At 40.4% G+C, this 19,489-nt stretch overlaps 1 protein-coding gene across 2 annotated transcripts in view; it reads right to left on the bottom strand.

Moving 5' to 3' along the window:
* SHISA9 (shisa family member 9) overlaps positions 1-19,489 on the bottom strand; it is a 198,017-nt gene that overhangs the window by 11,292 nt on the left and 167,236 nt on the right. For both annotated transcript variants that reach the window (XM_030483846.1, XM_030483844.1), the window contains one exon: positions 11,806-11,961. In XM_030483846.1, the coding sequence (XP_030339706.1) occupies positions 11,806-11,961 (156 nt within the window). The remainder of the gene's footprint in view (positions 1-11,805; positions 11,962-19,489) is intronic.

Genomic DNA, 19,489 nt, shown 5'->3' with positions numbered 1-19,489 from the left:
TAAATGAAAAAAGCCTCAGTGATGTAATAACTATTTTTTGTAGAACTTATTTTTATTTGATCTGTTTCTTGACTGCTATAATTTTAAAGAATTTTTAGCAATTGTTCCATGTTGAAGTTGTTTGGGTTTTTTTTAAAATTAGCCGTGGCATGAGTTTTTTTCCATTAGAAGGTTATCTTCTTCTATTCTTTTTGCCAGAAGGAATGTTTTTTAAGAGAGAGTTATTAAGGAATTAATTCCATAGCTGTACTTGCACACATTCAGTTGTTTTTTTCTTCTCCTTTCCTTCCCTTCCTGTCTCCTCTTAGACTACATGACGTTTGTATTATTAAAGTCTTCTGCCTAATAGTCAGAGTTTTCCAAACCAGAGATACGTGTCAAACTGGAAAGAAATAGTGTTCCCTGGCAATTGCCTAACTTGCGTTGTCAGAATAGAATCAGTTTCATAAGGTTTTTGTAAAGATTGGGCAAACCCAAAGGCCAAGCAGCACTAATGCCTGTTCTGAACAGAACCCTCTGATTAGCCTTCACATAAAGCAGAAGCATTTGTGACTGACAGTCAACAAGAATCAGTAACAAAGCTGACTTCAATGAATATTTAATATTGCACACACAGACTTGTGCCATGCCACGGTGCTCAGCTTCTACCTCTACCCTTCTCTCCAAGCATTGCAGTCCTAAACCTAGCCTGGGAAGTGAGAACCAACCCTGTGGAACTGCACGTCTTCCTCCTTCCTGGGGCAGGTCGCTTGGAAGGGAAGGTGAACTTTTCTCAGGAGCACCTTCCATAGCCCAGAAAGCTTTGCAAACTTTGCCGCTATAAAAATTACGTGTTGTACATGGTATTATCGCTAGGATGGGACAGACTGGTATTTTGTTTGTGGTGATTTTTTGACGCTGTAGTATCGTAACTGCTAGATATCAAATTCTCCCTCCCCATCCCCCAGTTTCTCTTTCATTTTTTTCCATCTTCAAATGAGCTGTCAGGGGAAAGTTTTGGGAAAACTTAACTGGGGGTATTACAAATCATGTTACTGCTCTTCCTCCATGCCTCAAGCCCTTTGTTATTATAGTGTGCATGTGTAGGTGTAAAGCAATGATCTCTGTGGCTTTTATCTGTGTAATTTCTCTCTTAAACACATTTACTGTCTTTAGAACATCCTTTGCAGAACCAAAATAGCAGACAGGTAACTGCTGCTATTTATACTGTATTGTTAATAAGGGATTCATTCCTATCAGTTGTGTTACTAGTCTTCATTGATATTCATGGGTGACTCTGAAGAACACATCACACTACTGCTGATGACATATATCCATGTACAAAGCTGAAGAGTTTGGAAACTTTTGAGGTTTTGGATCTGGTTAGAACCAAAAATCTGTATTATTTCGTAAGTAAACTTGCCTTGCAACAAAGTAATCCTTGTAACTGCTTTAAATTACCAAACCTTAATGTTCATGTCACAAACATTGTAAATGCAACAGACTTGACGGAGTAGTTTAAAGCTCTCTTGTCCTCATTGAGGCAGATTCTGATCTACTTGGAGAAATAATACTTTCATACAAAAATAAGCCCAGTGTGAATCAGTAGTACTATGGGAAATAAAGTAGGAGTATAGGAATTGAAGTCTGTTTCTCACCGAGTATGCTTCCCAAGCCTCAGATTCCTAAATTTATTCCTTGATTAAGCTTTGAATGTAGTGGGATTTCAGAATTTTACTGTCTGACTTCATTCCGTTATTCTTTTGTCAGTTCTTGGGAAAATTTAAATCAAAGCTCTTCCTTAAAAAGCTACTTTTCATTTTTACCTTTGGAGTTTTAAAAACTAAAAATCTTGGCTCAGTCATTTTAACCTGATTTATGTTAGAGTATTGTCAGCCTGAAAGACTACTCAATAAATACAAGTGGTCCATGAAAGCCTTTAGTTAGAGAAACTTTTAATTTAATTACAGAAAATTCTCTTCAAGACTTTTTCCCTAGAATTCATTCAAAGTTGAGACTTTGAAATCATTTAGAACTTCACTTCCATGTGCTGAGTTTAGAACACTCATTTGGCACCGCTAAGAACCACTTGCAGGGTATCACACATTGAGCAACTGTATGAAACTCTTCTTGCAAAATTTTGCCATAAATGCCCTGCACAGCTAATAGTCCAGGAGGAAAACATGAGTGGAGCATGTTCAGAACCACCCATGCGATTGATGGGTGGGCTCCATGGGTGGAACTGTAAAAGTCACGCTTCAGATTAAATCTAAACTTTAGCTAGGATCCCGCTCTGGTGCTATTTAACTGCAAGTGTTCACAATTCTTTTCATATCTTTATGATCAACCTCTACTCTTAAGTAATGATAAAAAAATGTGCATTGCAGAATGAGAAGTAAGTTTATATGTAGATAGGTGTTTATAGTGCAAAATAAAACGCTGGCAAGTGGGACTTGCTCCTGAGTCCTTCTTGGCTTTTCTCCTGGTCCAAAGGAGAAGGATGTTTACAAATGGTTGCAAGTGAAAATGTTTAATATTGTTAGACTTTGTCTTTGCATGAGCTGAACTTTGTTTTTTATTGGTTCACTTTCATTTAGTGGCATTGCCTAACAGTAAAGTTTCTCTCACTCAGGTCTTCACATCACTTAATGTGTAAAAAAATGTCGTGCATAATTCATTAATATTTCATAGAAATAGGTTTGAATAACCTGTGCTTGATTTAGATTTGCTAGTTTCCTTCCCGTGGCCATCAATGATCTCAGTAAATGGAAATAAAGCTGGTTACTGAAGCTTGTGACCTCTGAAGGCTGCAGTCTTCAAAGACAAAAGTCAATCAAAAGACAGTACAAAGCCTCTGAAGGAGCAGCGTTCTCTAGCAGTCAGCTGGACTCACATTACTGCTGTTGTAGATCTGCCTGTCATGTGTTATATAAGGGAGAAAATTATTTTTTGTTTCTTTTTGATTCATTATAATAAGGATTTTTAAAACCAACTAGTTTCCACAGAACCAACCTAATTTTTAGTGGAAGGATTTGAGGATAGAAGGTGGAAGCAAGGACAGGCGGCCTGGGAAGAATACAGGAGCATTGCCCGAGAAGCTAGGGACCAGGTTAGGAAAGCTAAGGCCCAGCTAGAATTAAGTTTGGCAAGGGATGTAAAAGATAACAGGAAAGGATTCTATAGATACGTAGCAAATAAAAGACAGGCTAGGGACAATGTAGGCCCTCTCCAGAAGCTATCAGGAGAACTGGCTACCATGGATTTGGAGAAGGCTGAGGTTCTTAATGACTTCTTTGCCTCAGTCTTCACCAGCAAATGCTCTGACCACACAACCCAAGTCTTGGAAAGCAAATGCAGGGACTGTGAGAACGAAGACCTTAGGCCCACTGTAGGAGAGGATCAGGTTCGAGACCATCTTAAGAACCTGAACGTGCACAAGTCCATGGGACCTGATGAAATCCATCCACGGGTCCTGAAGGAGCTGGCGAATGAAGTTGCTAAGCCACTGTCCATCATATTCGAAAAATCCTGGCAGTCAGGTGAAGTTCCCAATGACTGGAAGAAGGGTAATATAACCCCCATTTTCAAGAAGGGGAAGGTGGAAGACCCGGGGAACTACAGACCAGTCAGCCTCACCTCTGTGCCTGGCAAAATCTTGGAACAGTTTCTCCTGGAAAACATGCTAAGGCACATGAAAAACAATGAGGTGGTTGGTGACAGCCAACATGGCTTCACTAAGGGGAAATCCTGCCTGACCAATTTGGTGGCCTTCTATGATGGAGCCACGGAACTGATGGACAGCGGCAGAGCAGTTGATGTCGTCTACCTGGACTTATGCAAAGCATTCGACACTGTCCCACATGACATCCTTGTCTCTAAATTGGAGAGACATCAATTTGATAGATGGACCACTCGGTGGATAAAAAACTGGCTCGATGGCCACACGCAAAGAGTTGTGGTAAATGGCTCGATGTCCAGTTGGAAACCAGTAACGAGTGGTGTCCCTCAGGGATCGGTGTTGGGACCGGTCCTGTTCAACATCTTTGTCGGTGACATGGACAGTGGGATTGAGTGCGCCCTCAGCAAGTTTGCCGACGACACCAAGCTGTGTGGTTCGGTTGATACGCTGGAGGGAAGGGATGCCATCCAGAGGGACCTTGACACGCTTGTGAGGTGGGCCGATGCCAACCTTATGAAGTTTAACCAAGGCAAGTGCAAGGTCCTACACCTGGGTCGGGGCAACCCCAGGCACTGCTACAGGCTGGGCAGAGAAGAGATTCAGAGCAGCCCTGCAGAAAAGGACTTGGGGGTGTTGGTTGACGAAAAGCTTAACATGAGCCGGCAGTGTGCACTTGCAGCCCAGAAAGCCAACCGTATCCTGGGCTGCATCAAAAGAAGCGTGGCCAGCAGGTCGAAGGAGGTGATCCTGCCCCTCTACTCTGCTCTTGTGAGACCCCACTTGGAGTACTGCGTACAGTTCTGGTGTCCTCAACATAAAAAGGACATGGAGCTGTTGGAGCGAGTCCAGAGGAGGGCCACGAGGATGATAAGAGGGCTGGAGCACCTCCCGTATGAAGACAGGCTGAGAAAGTTGGGGCTGTTCAGCCTGGAGAAGAGAAGGCTGCGTGGTGACCTCATAGCAGCCTTCCAGTATCTGAAGGGGGTCTACAAGGATGCTGGGGAGGGACTCTTCCTTAGGGACTGTAGTGGTAGGACAAGGGGTAATGGGTTCAAACTTAAACAGGGGAAGTTTAGATTAGATATAAGGAAGAAGTTCTTTACAGTAAGGGTGGTGAAGCACTGGAATGGGTTGCCCAGGGAGGTTGTGGATGCTCCATCCCTGGTGGTGTTCAAGGCCAGGTTGGACAGAGCCTTGAGCCACATGGTTTAGGGCAAGGTGTCCCTGCCCATGGCAGGGGGGTTGGAACTAGATGATCTTAAGGTCCTTTCCAACCCTTACGATTCTATGATTCTATGATTCTACAGTGAGGGTGGTGAAGCACTGGAATGGGTTGCCCAGGGAGGTTGTGGATGCTCCATCCCTGGCGGTGTTCAAGGCCAGGTTGGACAGAGCCTTGAGCCACATGGTTTAGGGCAAGGTGTCCCTGCCCATGGCAGGGGGGTTTGAACTAGATGATCTTAAGGTCCTTTCCAACCCTGACGATTCTATGATTCTATGATTCTATGATTCTCTGTGATGTATAACTGATGGATTGCGAAGTGGCGTTTATAATCTGAACTTCACTGGTGAGGGTTTCATTTTCACGTGAAATGCTGGTAGCAAGATAAAATGGCTGTTTCTCCATTGTAGGAGATCTACTGTAGAGAACATGGATGGAAAGAATATCAATTTCAAGAACAAGACTTAAGGATGCGCAGATCTAAATTTGCTATTTTGGCATGAGAAATAGGTTAAGAATTTAATAGTTCCTTATAAATAGTCTTCATCCATCATAAGACCATTTAGTGGACCAAATTCAGAAAAAACAAATTCCCTAGGTGTGATTCCAACCCAGAAACCAAAAAATCCTGAGAATAAACCTCAACTAAATGCACCTGAAGGTGAGATTTCCTTTCTTTCACAAGTTCAATGTGCTGCTAAAGTCTTAAAAATGAGACACATAGATGGAAATGTTTGAGAGCATCTTATTCTGGTGCTAAAACTGCTTCTTGTAAAAGAAAGACTATTTGCAGTTTCCTCCCAGCAGCCTAGATGTTGTTTCTTCTAAGACCCATGTATCCCAAAAGCATTACATTCTCCCAGCTCCATGTATTTGCAAAAGGATGGTATGGGCAAAGGCTGCTTGGATGTCTGATTGCTTACAGCAGAATTCCCCAGCCTTAGAAAGAATATCACCTGAAATTATTGAATTAATTTAATTTAAAAGTATTTGATTCTATATGAAAAAGTCTTTTCTTTTGAAAGGCTGTAAAAGAATGTCAGAGATGCAGATGATCTTGCTCAAGATACTAAGCCTTTGCACAAACAACATATTTATAATTAAAATATGGTTACCACGCTGGAAGAAGAAATGAGTGTGCTGGATGATAAAACAGGAAAATATTTTGATCAAGTCTCTGCAAGCATTTTTTTATTTACCTATGACAGAGTGCCTGCGGGTGTCGGAAGCCAGTATGGTAAATAACAGAGAAAGCAATTAAATGATTTAGGGGAAGCAAGAAAAGCTCTTGGAAGTCTGTATGCACTGGGCAGGATGTGAAGTAAGGCGGGGAGGGGGTGCCTCAGCAGAGGGGAAGGTAGAACCGGTGGCACTGGCACTGCATCTGGCTGGGCAATGGAAAGGCTGGGGGAACAGTGCCAGCAGTGGGGTGATGAGGTGGGGCTGGCTCCTCCTTGGCTTTTCTCCTGTGCCTGAAGGAGAAGCAAGGATTAAAGATTGAAAGACTTCCTTAACAAATGAATGCTCAAAAGCTGGCCTAAGTCAATTACAATGTTAAAAAGATACCAAGCTTTTATGTTATACTTCCTTGAGACAGATCCATAGTTCCAGTGTTGAATCGGGCAGATTGCCTCATCTAGCATTACCCAGGTCATGGAACATACCTCTAGATATATGAAATCTTTAACTGAATTGCCCTCTGGATATGACAAATGATGCATTAATCTGTACTTCCCTGTTTCCGTGGTGTTAGGTACAGGGAGCTACTCCCATGTCCCAGATTTTTTAAATCCATTTTTGTGCAACTGCTTATGGAAGTAGTAGCTGAAAATTTCTTTACTCTTTGAAATGAAAGCACAATTCCTTTTTAAGCCTTATAAAGAAATGTGAATATATATCTGTCACTATAACAGTGGGTTGGTATAGGGAAGTAAAGTAACACAATCATATTATGTCCAGTAATTCTGTAGGGTGTTTTTCCAACAGTGAACTATTTCAACCCCTGTGAATGGAAGGGCAGGCCTTTTTCCCTGTTGGGTGTTTCCATTTTTCCAACTACAGTATTTCTTTCCAGCTCAAAGCACAATAGGGAACGGTACAGAATCTCCTCTTCTGGTGAGATAGGAATCAGATTCTTACGGGGCAGGTGTGAAGTCACTTTTATTCTCATGAAACAGATCTTGTATCAGCATAGAGTTACGCTCATTTCTATGGAAAATGAAGATCTGAAGCTTAAGAGAAGGCACTACCAAATTTCACATCAGACAAGAGGATGATTCAAAGAAAACACCTTAGTGTTAACCTTATGGTGATCTTCCCCTTTATATCCTTCTGTGTATGTACGTGTGAAGGACAAATCAGACAGTTTTCTCACATGCTTCACCTTTTGGAGGGAGACATTGCCATGTGGCACTTGCGGCCACAATATCTTCTACATAGAAATAGTGACCTAAGGAGGAGATATTTATTCTTTGAATGCCAGATTTGCAGAATCTCACTTTGGAGTTTTGCAGCTGCAAGCAGAGCTGGAGCACTGTCTAACATTCCAAAGAACTGGGAAGCTTCAAGAAATGCTGGGACCTGTAGGCTCACCTATGTGATGGTGAGTCTGCTGCCACTCTCTGGCTTCACTATATCCAACCAATTAGATCTGATTTCATCCCGCAGGAGACTAGCAGTATTACTGAAGGCTTTTTGGGTCTTAGTTTCAGTAAACTGGCTGAGTTATGTCTTCTCAAGTCCCGCCCAGTCAGTTCCGTAAAGGTTTGTGTGTGGAGGGAGAGAGGAAGAAGAAAATTTATGAAAGAAATCTAAAATATAATCATGTTAAACTGTAGAAATATTTGTATTCTCAATATGCACGTGTATGTCTTGTGTACCTCTCTGATAGCTTTAAAAAGTTGGGTTTGGCGTATTAATTTTTGAAAAAGGCTCTGAAAAACATTGGTCACCTTGCACTCCTTGAAACTCAGGGAAGAAAATGAGCTGTTACTGAGCCAGGTTTGCAGAACAATTGCCCTGAATAAATACAGCTAATACTGCAGTATAGGGAGGCACATTTGAGCTCTAGAAAACTCTTATTAAGCAACAGGATGGACTCCAATTCTTACAGCTTAGCAGAGTGGAACTTGAAGTGGGATTGTTCATGCTTTCTGAATGTGTCTAAATGATGTGTATAAAAATTTGTGATGAGCTACCTTTGCATGTCCTGGGACTTCAATTTCATGAAGGTGTTCACATACAAGATCTCCATCCACTTGTAGCTTTAGGCATGTCAGGATTGCTTAAGTGAGCAATAACCATTTAAGCATGGAGTAAAAACATGGTTGATGAACTGGAAATAAGAATAATTTATGCAGAAAAACCTCTTTTTGCACTTTTCACATAAATAATCAAATACTGCAAAAGCACATTCTTTGGTGGGACAAATTTGGCACTGTTGAAAAACATTCTCTGGCTCAAAAAATGGACGAATAATGGACGAACACAGTGCACTTATCAGACACATTGGCTGCTTATCTATTCTTTTGGGAAGTATGCGTTACTCTGACTCATTTCCAAGGGGTCCTCTACCTTCTGCTGATTATTCCCTGGTAGTGTATGTGTTAAGGTATGTGTAAGGAAAGTGAAATTCCGGTGCAGTGAGGAAAACAGTAAGTAAATCTCACCTCACTATTACCTTGTTTGTACTCCAAGCACTCATATGAGAATATAAGATAGGCACAGAATGTCCTCAAATCATTCAGAGATGTAAATGCCAGCAGACAGTAAGAGGAAAAGGTGAATTTGGTCAGTAGCCGCTGGTCAGTGCTTAAGGAATTCTGAAGGCTGCAACAAATAAAGAAATTCCTAACAAGTAATGAGGAAAATATCTTCTTCCACTGAGTAAGGGTTTGACTGTGCAGTTTGAACTGGTTCACATAAAAATATTTTGCTTTTTAAATAAAATAAAACCACATTGGCCTTTTTAACTCTCTTCTCCCCTGTTGTGCTGAATCAGACACTCTCAGTGCACACACTGCATTGCATACGTGCATGAACAGTCCTACTTCAAATTGCGCTCTGCTCAGCTTTATGATTTGGAGTCTAGGGTGTAGCTTTAAAATAGCTTCCTAGGGATCAACCTGTCCTCAGTACCAAGGCATTGGTCATTCTCCTTCAGTGCAAATGCAAATTAATGCATTTGCTTCCATGCAAATTAATAGCAATGGCATTGTTTCTCTTGTTTTCACAAGTGCTTGAGTTTTAGGTACTGAATTTATTGCAGATCCTGAACATGATCAAGATCACTGTGACTCGCTTCATTTCTATGAACTGAATTTTCACAGCAGCCACTCACTGAGGGATGAGTAGCTCACTTCTAAAATTAGACAGCCAAATTTTTAGGACATCTGTAGTCCAGAAGAAAGCAGCTGTGTGGAAGTTAATTTAATACTGCGTCTGGTAAAGCATCCCTTTTTCAGTTATCTAAACTTCTTGCCACTCATGGCCACATTATAATGAGTGATATTAACGTACTATAGCTACAGTTGTTACAAAGCAATAGGAATGCTTCCTCCTCCACTCCCTCCTTCCCCTTGCAGAAGAGAATTAAGTGGACAACACCCAAACAATGGGATCATACAGTGTAAGAAGCACTTAAATGCATATGATCTGTTTCACACACGTGGAGGAATGTAAAACACATCTTCTATTACATTTCTGTTGTGACAAATGAATCCATCCTCAAGCTGCTATCAATGAATGCAAAGGGAAATGGACTACACACACTCATTAACTGCTATGGGGATGAGTTAATGCGACTCAAAGTTAGCATCTGAAAAATGCCATTGCCCTGTGACATGAATACCAGGTCAGGGTGAACTCAGCCTATGTCTGTTTGTTCAAAAGACATTGTGAGGTTAAATCCGTATTGGTAGGCCTGATGTGGGCTGGTTGCTGTTTTCTCTCACAAGTCTTATAAAGCCAATCTGAACTTTGCAATTTGCGGTCTGGGTAGCTTGATGTCAGCATGGTCACAAGCCCAGACCTGGCTGGCATTATGGAAAAACCTCTTTGTGGCCTTGGGATGTACTCAAGAAGTATCTCTTAGGAGGAATCGTGGCCTTGAGAGTCTGAAAGTGGTTATAAACTGAGCATATTTAACTCTTGCTCCAGGCAGAAGGGGCGAATGTATCACAGCTTCAAAATCTCTATTGTTTTCTGCTGAAAGCTATGGGGGGTGGGGGGGTGGGGAAGGGACAGGGGAGGGAGCGGAAAGGAATGATAGGGGGAAAGTATGGAAAGATGGTACAATCCTCCTGGAACAAAATGTCCCCTGCAAGTTATGTTTAATTTAGTTTAAGATTCTGAGAGGCTTTACACAACTTCTGGAGTTGAAGTGCACAATCTTTCAAGGTTGATTTAACTGTATGGTTATAATCTAGCTGCTTTAAAAACTTGTACTCAGACACCCAAGAAATATCTACATTCTAATTTAATAATTTAAAAAAAAACAAGTACATTCAGTGGCTCTTGGGCAGATGAGAGAAGGTTCTTTTAAGTGTTTCATCTCTCATTTTAGTATGCTTAAGTACCATTTGGCTTTGATGATTGGCTTGACCTAAATTGACATCTGAGGAAGAAGGCTGGTATCAGTGCATAAATCTGTGACAATCACCACATCATTACACAGTATCACCCTTTGAAGAAGGAATTATAAAGCTACTCTGTCTGAACTCAGATTTCAGCAGAAAGCTATTAACCCTTGTCTTTTACAAACGGATTTAAAAACGCCGCTTGCAACAATCAAAACCAGCAAGATAAAGCAAAGCCAAACTATTTGAGATGGGGCTTCAGCACACATTTTGTTAGAGGTCTGCTATCCTGAAGTTCAGATAAGGGAATGTCAGCTTGTGATGGAATTTTTTTCTGGCATGATGAATACTAGATTCCTAAGTCAGAATGTTCTCAGCTATTCTGTGGTTTTTCTGAGCTAAATAGCTCTGTCTGGAAATAGGCAGTGTGATACTGCTCTAAATTCAGGGGGAATGATGGTAACATCCGTATATGTAAGCTGAGCAAGGGTTAGTGAGAAGCTATGAATACACACCCCCAGTTCGTAATTTAGTGTTGCCTAAAAGGGGCCTGAAACGTAAGGTGATAAAGGTTTTCTGTCTTCATATGGTGTGAGCAGGTATTTACAGCCCCTGAAAAGTATTACCAACTTCCGCTTATGCTATGCTTAGGAAAATTATGTTGAAATCTTTCTCCACTATTGTCCTTTTCCCTCCCCACAACTCCTTCTTTGAGGATCTTCTCCTCTTTGTTTAAAATCATAGTATGATACTAATCAGTCACAGGAAATAGCCACCACTGTGATCTTTATTAGAAGCTTTCTGATGAACTAATTGTTTGAAATCATACAGCCTCAGAATATTCCTCTAGTGACCTACTAATGCACATCTTGCAGAAAATGGGAAAGCTCTTACTTCACAAGCATACAAGTACCTTTTCTTTTGGGAAGTATTTAGCAGGTGTCTAAATTATATGCTTTGCATTTGCAACACATCTGATGTTTTTCTCTCTCATTTGTTGAGACAGGTATAGAAAATACATACTGAAATGCATAGGGAGGTATATTCAGGGCATAAAGAACTCAGGCTGAACACTGTGCATGTACCAGGTGAAACTTGCTGATGAATGGTGTACAGTAGGTATGGAGGTGTTCTGGATGAATTTCTAACTACCTGCATGTGATCACCAATACTTACATGTAATTTTCTTACACTTCTAACTAACATGGTATTCTATATGAAATTCTGTCATGAAGAAGTCCAGATGAGCAAGACGTTGTTTTTCACTTTGAAGCAGAATGTCAGCTGACAACAGCAAATTGTTGCAACATGCTGCTCTGAAGAAGTCATGCATCATGTTGCTTACTTACCAACTGCTTTTAGAGAGGCGTACTTGTTAAGCTCTTTGCCTGGGGGCTGTTGCTCATATGGGTTTGTGATCTGTCCCAGGCTGGGATACGAATGTTGATGTGCCATCTGAGGAAGGAGGGGAGATGTTGGCATGACATTATTCATCTGTGGTGCATCTGTATTAAAGAAAACAAACAAGCATTAAGAAAAAAATAAACCAGTCTTAAGGTTTTAACATCATTATTCAGTACAGTTTAGACTGAATCATGAGATTTAATGAAACAAAACACTATTTACTATGAAGTGGGATTTTGAGTATAGCAAACCTGTACCTCAGTTAATGGCATTAAAGGTTGACGAATGATTGTAGCAATATCTGTTAACTCTTGTATAAAAAGTATCTTGGAATTAAAAAATAGATTTTCGAAACAATTGAACACCAACACAAAGACCGAATTTGCTGCAGCATTAAGATACAAACCAAAACTTGAAGTTTATTCTGAACTAGCTTGAATACAGGGCAGTAGCATCACTCTGTCTTGTGCAGTTGAATAGCCAGGCTGATTTAATCAGGCAGGCTGCCACGTATAAGCTTTTAATACAAGAATCACCTTGGTTATTTGCACAGCATTATATTGTGTTCTGTAGACATGCCCCACAGTGTAGAATGTGCAATTTTGCCTAATGACCATCATTAGGTAATTTCTTCAAAGCTCAGACTTTGTCCTTATGTTTTCTCCTTTTCCGTGACAGAAACAGTATCATAGTATCACACCATGATGACATTTTCTGTAGCAGACATAACTAAAAGCAGGAGCTAATTACTGCTTATGTAGAGTTCCATCCCAGCACTTACCCTATATCCATTCTGGAGTTGATTTGTTCCTTTATATATCCAGGCTATATCTTATATAGCCTGGATACTTTTCAAGATGTACCATAATTTATTAGTTGTTATTGATGTTTGATTCCAGTCCCTAAAAAGTTTGGTCAGAATTGTATGCTGCACTCAGTTTGCAAACCTAAATTTCAACAGTTTTCAACATGGTCAGCATATCTTTTTTTGCTGAGTCTTTTTCCAGGCTGTGTATTTTGAGCTATTTGAAGCTGATTGTCAATCCTAGAACCTTATCATGGCTTCTGAAATCACAGATGAGTGCATTTTCTCCTGCAGTGAAACCATGGTGCAGAATTGTGACAACACAGTAACTTCCACAGCATCAAGTACTGGTGTATGATCATGTAGAGAGAAAGCTGGGCACTTAGGGGAAAGAAGGCTTGTGGTGGTGGAGTGAATGGACCACTCCCCAAGTGCCCACAGTATCTGGCAGGAGCCAAATATTCCTGCAGTTTGCCAGGATTTTAAGGGAATCGAGCCACTTGGCTTTCCATAGCACATTAATGAAACCGAGTACATGAGCAGGAGCTCTGAAGTCAGTTAACACATTTACTGCTGGGAGAGAAAAGGAAACCTGAGGTGTTTTTAACTTTCTTCTTCACCATTATTGCTACCTGGTGCAGTCCCTGCTGTGCAGGGTGAGGCTGCCCCTGCCTCTGCAGAGCAATGTGGTCACATCCTCCTACAACATACAAATCATGAGGGCACCTAGAGGCAACTCCAGAAAAACAGTAGAAGTGCTACCATCTAGTAACACTGGCTCTTCTTACTGTTACTGGTTGGAACAAACTGGTTGTAGATAGTAGGTAGAGCTGAATGAGAAATTATTTTCCCATAACAAAAGAGTTTTTCTGTAAGTTTGTTTTATCATACAAATTAAATCAGAAGTTGGAATTTTTTTTAATTTTTTTTTTAAATGTTGTGTCAGATCAGGAGAAACAGTTATGATTTCAAAATTATATAAATAATTTGGCTCATTTTTAAAAACAGAAATGTTATTTTGGATTGAAACCCAGAAATGTTTCCATTCAGAGTTCCTCCAAAAAGTATAGGAACACTTTTTGAGTCCTTTCTGATAGGTTTACCTTGAAAGGGTAAGTTTATTAAGTCAACCCTTTCACAGAAACGATTGTTATTTTAATTAATTGCTGTTTTCTAATAAACAAAAGCTCTCAGTAAGTTTCTGTTCAGCTATAGTACTGGCATGTTTGATGTAACTAAGTCTTGATCTTAGAGAAAGAATTCCTGAAATCCTGTTCTGTTCCCATTCTGTCTCTAGAGTACAGCTGAGGAAAGCCTCTTACTCGAGTGTCTTGAACCATAAAATAGCTGACCACTCTTTCCAAACTATCCATATCTTCCCAATATCTCTTTTTTCTGGTTGCATCTACAGGTACACTTGAGGAGGAATGCTAGCACAGCCAGGTGCTAGCTCTGGTAACACGGCAGTTCTACAGACACCAGCATGGGTGGGACCTATAATATAAGGAAGGTGTCAACCTTTTTCCGCTACATCCACTAATTTTGTTTTCTGAATACAGCTAAATCGGCACTTCATAGATGCTACTACTATGAAGTTCCTTTGTGGCAATTCTTATTATTCCCTCTGTCAAAACATCATGATTTCACTGTGATGAAAGTATTGTGTGCACTGGTATTTCTATACTGTCGAAGTGACTTGCAGCTGTGAAGACTTGCAAAACCAAAGTAAATAAGGTGTAGTTAATCAGAACTGGTTTGTTCTTTTTTTTTTTAGCTGTCTTTCTTACTGAGACCTATGCTTTTTACTTAGTCATCTTTTTAAATGTAGTGAAGAAAGTTACCCCAGAAATGTACTGGGGAAAATGAATTCAGTGTACCTGGGTTTTGTCCCGGTTTTTCCCTGGCAGACTATGGATTTGGTTGTTTGAGTGTTTGTGAAGATGTAAAGAAACCTTTTTTCCATTTCCAGATCATCTTTGACTTCTCTTTTGTCTTGTTAAAAGCCCAGAACTCTCCTGAATTATGAATTTCAAGCAATTAATGACAGCCATTCTTTCACTGCTGCAGTGACTGCACGGTGCCCTTCACTCATACCCAGATGCTTACACAAGACTAAGTCATCACATAGAAGACAGTTCAAATCACTCATTCAGTTAGCCATGTGCGCAAAGTAAATTAAGCGAAAGGCCAAACTCTGGCAAAGTCCATTGGACTATATTGAAGAACAATTCCTCTTTATAAAGAAACTCCCATTGGAATGGATTCCTAGGGCCTAAAAGGAAAATCTCAGCTTGATACATACATCTGCCTAAATCTGAATCATATCAAGTTTTAGTCTAACTGGCTGTATCTGGTGAATGTTGCATTTGTTTGCAAGCTTTCTGAACTATGTGATCTCATTCCTTAGCTTTGGGTTTCTAAAGATAAGTGAGCAGATGGGAATTTTGGGGAGAATTCTGAATGGAAAATATAAGCATATTGGTTTCTCCCCACGTAGTTAATGTAGTGATGATGGGTAAGTTCACCTATATTTGGATGCTATTTTGGAAATGCTCATGATTGGCGTACAGTGGTATAATGCAAATCCTGCAGCACACACGGGGATGGGGAGCATAAGTCTAACCACTGGGGAGAGCACAGGCTTAGCCATGAGCAACAAGGAGGTTTAAAACAGGACTTGCATACTCTGTGACAATCTACATTTGTAACTAAAAACACTGCCTTGGCAGTGTTGTCTTATACTTGTAAATAGTGGTTTGATCTCAGCAATACGGAATAGGGATTCTCTCATGAAATAAAGAAATTTGTCTACAATGGCTTCTCAAGATCTCTCTGTGAAATTTGAGATTTTCCAATTTGAGGATTTGACTTTTTTTCCTGAAATTGGGAAAAAATAAATGTTGAATTTTGGGGAGCAAATAGTAGTCTATTGGATTATTTAAAATATTTTGGGATACAAGGGAGTGGTTTCAATTGGAAGAAAGTTTACCAAGAAAAACCTCTACCAGCTTTATCACTGACCTCTACTGCCAAGCTAAGTACTTTATACTTCTAAACCAGACACTCTGTGATTGGTATTTGCAAATAGCTGGCTTCACTGGATGGGAACAACTTTAACCTGAAAGCTGTGGCTGTGCTGATACAGTGCTTTTGGCAACCTGTCACTGGTACATTGTCCAGCACAGTATCCCATATAACCAGCTGCAAGGTGCCACTGCCAATTTATGTATTTATTTTTAAAAGATGGAGAATATGAACATTACAGAGAGTCAACAAACTGTTTGTGCCACAGCTTCTAGCAGAAACAGACCTGATTGACACTGGTGTTGCTATCAAAACCCTGCAGTATTCACAACCTTTCTTATTTTCTGCTGAAGCAGGCTGCTTCGTGCCCTCCCAAGACTTTGAGGAGTCATTCTGGACACAGTATTAGTGGTTTGCTTTCTGTCTTCCAACTACCAGATCCAAAATAGGATTTTAAAAAAGCAGGCGAGAGCTCACCCCACAAAAGCTAGATGTCTGCTGGGCAGAAAATGAGACAGGCAGGTTGTACATCCCAGCCTTTGAAATGGTTCAGGCATCGGCTTCTGGTCACAGTCCTAGTAGTTGATGAAGACTGATCATTACCATATCTCTTTGTAATCCTGACCTATTTCTCACCCTGTGCAATTGAAACTTGTATCTGGATGTCACAGGTAACAGCTTACTGCATTTTTCAAGTGAAAATGGTTTGGTTTGGTTTTTTTGGGTTTTTTTTGGAGTGTTTCCCCCACTCCTTGATTGTGAACTGTGGAGTTACTTTGGTGTGTATCACAGTGACAACAATAATGTAGTTGGTTGCTGTAGTTATGCTACGCTCTATCCGGTTAAGATGGTGTTATATCTAATTTACGCTCTTCATTCAGAAATCAAGGAAGGAGCATCTCAGCAATTATTAAATACAAATAGGAACCAAAGGTGAAAACACCTGGCATACCTTTGATATGAACGTGGTAAGACAAGGCAAAGGTCCCAAAACTTTTTGTTTGTTTGTTCTGTTTTCTGCCCTGTTAATAGAATATGTTGTGCTGCTCACCTAGTTTGATTATTCTTGTCAAGAAGCTGCCAGAGTTATGGGAAATACTCAGGATTAGAGGAAGATATGCCAGTAGGCTGCTAGCAATAATAAGCTTGTTCACTGTGAGCCAACAACCTGCCATGAACATCCCTTAAGCTCAGCCACTGTTCTTCTCCTCTTCAGCCTTGGGAGTGAGAAACCTGTTCTGTAGTGGCCTGGGGATTCACTCCTTTCTGTGGCAATGGAGTCAATGATTTGGTGCTTGAAGACAGGGAGAATGAAAAAACTCCACAGGCACAGAATGGAATCTATTAGTAAATGAGCGGTTACAGGCATGAGGAAAAGAACAATGAGAGGGGCGATGCAGTAACAAAACAGGAGAGGGTGGGGATGGGCAGGAATGCAGAGTGAGATTTTGCTATAAAAGCCACCTGCAGACATGCATACAAAAGAAATAAGAACAAGACAGACAAAAGAACACTGGAAGTCAAGGGGGGAAAAGGGAAAATTCAAAGCAAAATATAATAATAGCTGAGCATTTGCAGAATCTCAAGAGAAAAAGCTATGGCCTGAACTAACTAAAATTGAAAATAACAGCTATGAAAAGTGAGAGGTCTGAGCGATTAGAGAATACCAGTACAAAATTGCTCCCTTCCCATTCATAACTGCACTGCCACCGAGATGCGTGTTTGTTTTGAGTGTGTTATACTTAATTATAAGACTAGTGCATCCGTCATTGCAAATCCATACTCATACTCCTACAAACCTGACCAACAGAAACTGCAGGTGCCATTTCTGAAAAATACCAGATGTGATGAAAGCTGTGGGATTCTAACAGCTCGACTATGGCTGTAAACCAATTCCTTTCAGACCCATTCCTTCTTGGATAATAAGACTGTTCTCCATTGATGGGACTGCGGCTCATGTTGATCTGAAACTCAGATAATTGGTCTATATACTTGCTTTTGCCTCTCTGTAGGTTGTCCCAATGCAGTTGAACTGACCCTCTCTCAGTTTTTTTGTGTGTGCATTTTCCTACACCTACATAATTTGAGTTTTTGTCTCTTTGTAGGTACTCAATTGCCATTGTCATTTTCTTTTTATTTAGATTCTTTGCCCTTTCCTTCAGATTTGTATTAACTGTTCTGTTTTTAAAGGATGCTCACATCCAGAGCATCATTGCATGCAGGAGTATACAAGGGTATGTCCTGCAACAGCTGGTATGTCAGAATCAGGCTGCTGCACACCCAATAGGTGTTAGTGCACATATAAACATACACTAATATGTGCGGTCCCTCTCATGGTAAATGTGTGACAGGAGGGTACAAAAGCCCCAGTGGAAATATGCAACTTTGTCTCTGAAAGGTGTGTGCTTACACCTTATACTAGGGGTTATGCCCCAAAACAGCAATCTTCTTAAACTCTTTGGTTTGCTTTATTAACTGTTAGAAATACGTATGGTCTTGTTCTCCACATAGTCATAAAATGAAATTTCAGCTCTTGTTGAATTGAGAGCACTCTGCAGCAACATTTTCCCCCAACTAGTACAAGTCCTACACTGAAAAGCATTCATGTCATCCAGTCTGAATTTCTCTGCCTTGCAATGTAACTGATTCTGTACTTTAGCAAGGACAGGTGCTTGTAATCTAGCTTCTGTAATGTTCATTATTTTATATGGGGTTTTTTTTTCCTGCTTTTCAAATAGTTGTCTCTTTTTTGAAGTAAATAATTTCACTCCTTTCAACTTTTCTTCATCTGGCAGTCTTTCCAAGCTTTGATCTTACTGTGGCCACTTCTCAACTTGTACCCTTGCAATGCAGTTTCTGAGATGAGGTTCCACCCTCAGTAACACATGGAGTCGTGTTATTCTGTATATAATGTTATTGTAAGTCATCCCTACAAGTCTGTCCTTTATGCTATGCAGACTTTTTTGTTTTCTCAACAGTGATGCCCAAGTCATGTGAGTAGTCATGTTTTCCCTAAATGTGATAGCTCTGAGACAATAATATTTTTCATGGCAGTTTATGCTAGCCAGTTATCTCTTCTGTCTCCACATCATATCACAAAAACATTCTTGTAACACAGACAACCTACCCATCTAATCACCGTCACAAAAAGGATCTGAGATGAGTGGGATGGCATTTCATCCAGAAAAAAAAATGTTTCTGTTTAATGGAAGTGACAGTCTACAGTGTAAATGCCTGTCATCAAACATACTGTCTTGTGCCTTCCCCTGTCCTATCAAGCAATTGTAGGAGGTAGTCCCATGCTACATGCTCTACTCTTTATTCTCCATCGTGCCACTGAATACAAGTGTCTCTCGGCATACTGACATATAGTGCTGTATGTTTTCTATTCACTTCCTACATGATTAACCTCTTGGTCTGTTGCTGTCTTCCATGGTAGAGGTTACATGGTCTTTCACATAAAGATACCCTCAGGAGATTTCTGAGGAGAAGCTTTTTTCTCCAAAATAGAAAAATGCTGGACGTAGGAACATCTTCAATTGCACAGTCAAACTCGAAAAGGTATTAAACTCCTTGTGACACAGTGGTGCTGGGGCTGTGCTGGCAGCATGGAACACAGGCAAGTGAAGTGTATCCCCTGCTGCAAGTGTTTGTGAAACAGCAGGGTTTGTAGTGCTGACTAATGCCAAAATTCCTGTTGGTTCAACTTGAAAATTGGCAAGCGATAGGATGGCACAGTAACTCTTAGCACCTTGTAGATCTAATTTGAGACACTGATGAACAACGTTATTGTGGATGCA

Source organism: Strigops habroptila, chromosome 4 (genome assembly GCF_004027225.2).
Source record: "Strigops habroptila isolate Jane chromosome 4, bStrHab1.2.pri, whole genome shotgun sequence".
Lineage (NCBI taxonomy): Eukaryota > Metazoa > Chordata > Aves > Psittaciformes > Psittacidae > Strigops > Strigops habroptila.
Note: the sequence above shows the minus strand (reverse complement) of the source record. Positions and strands in the feature narration are given on the sequence as shown.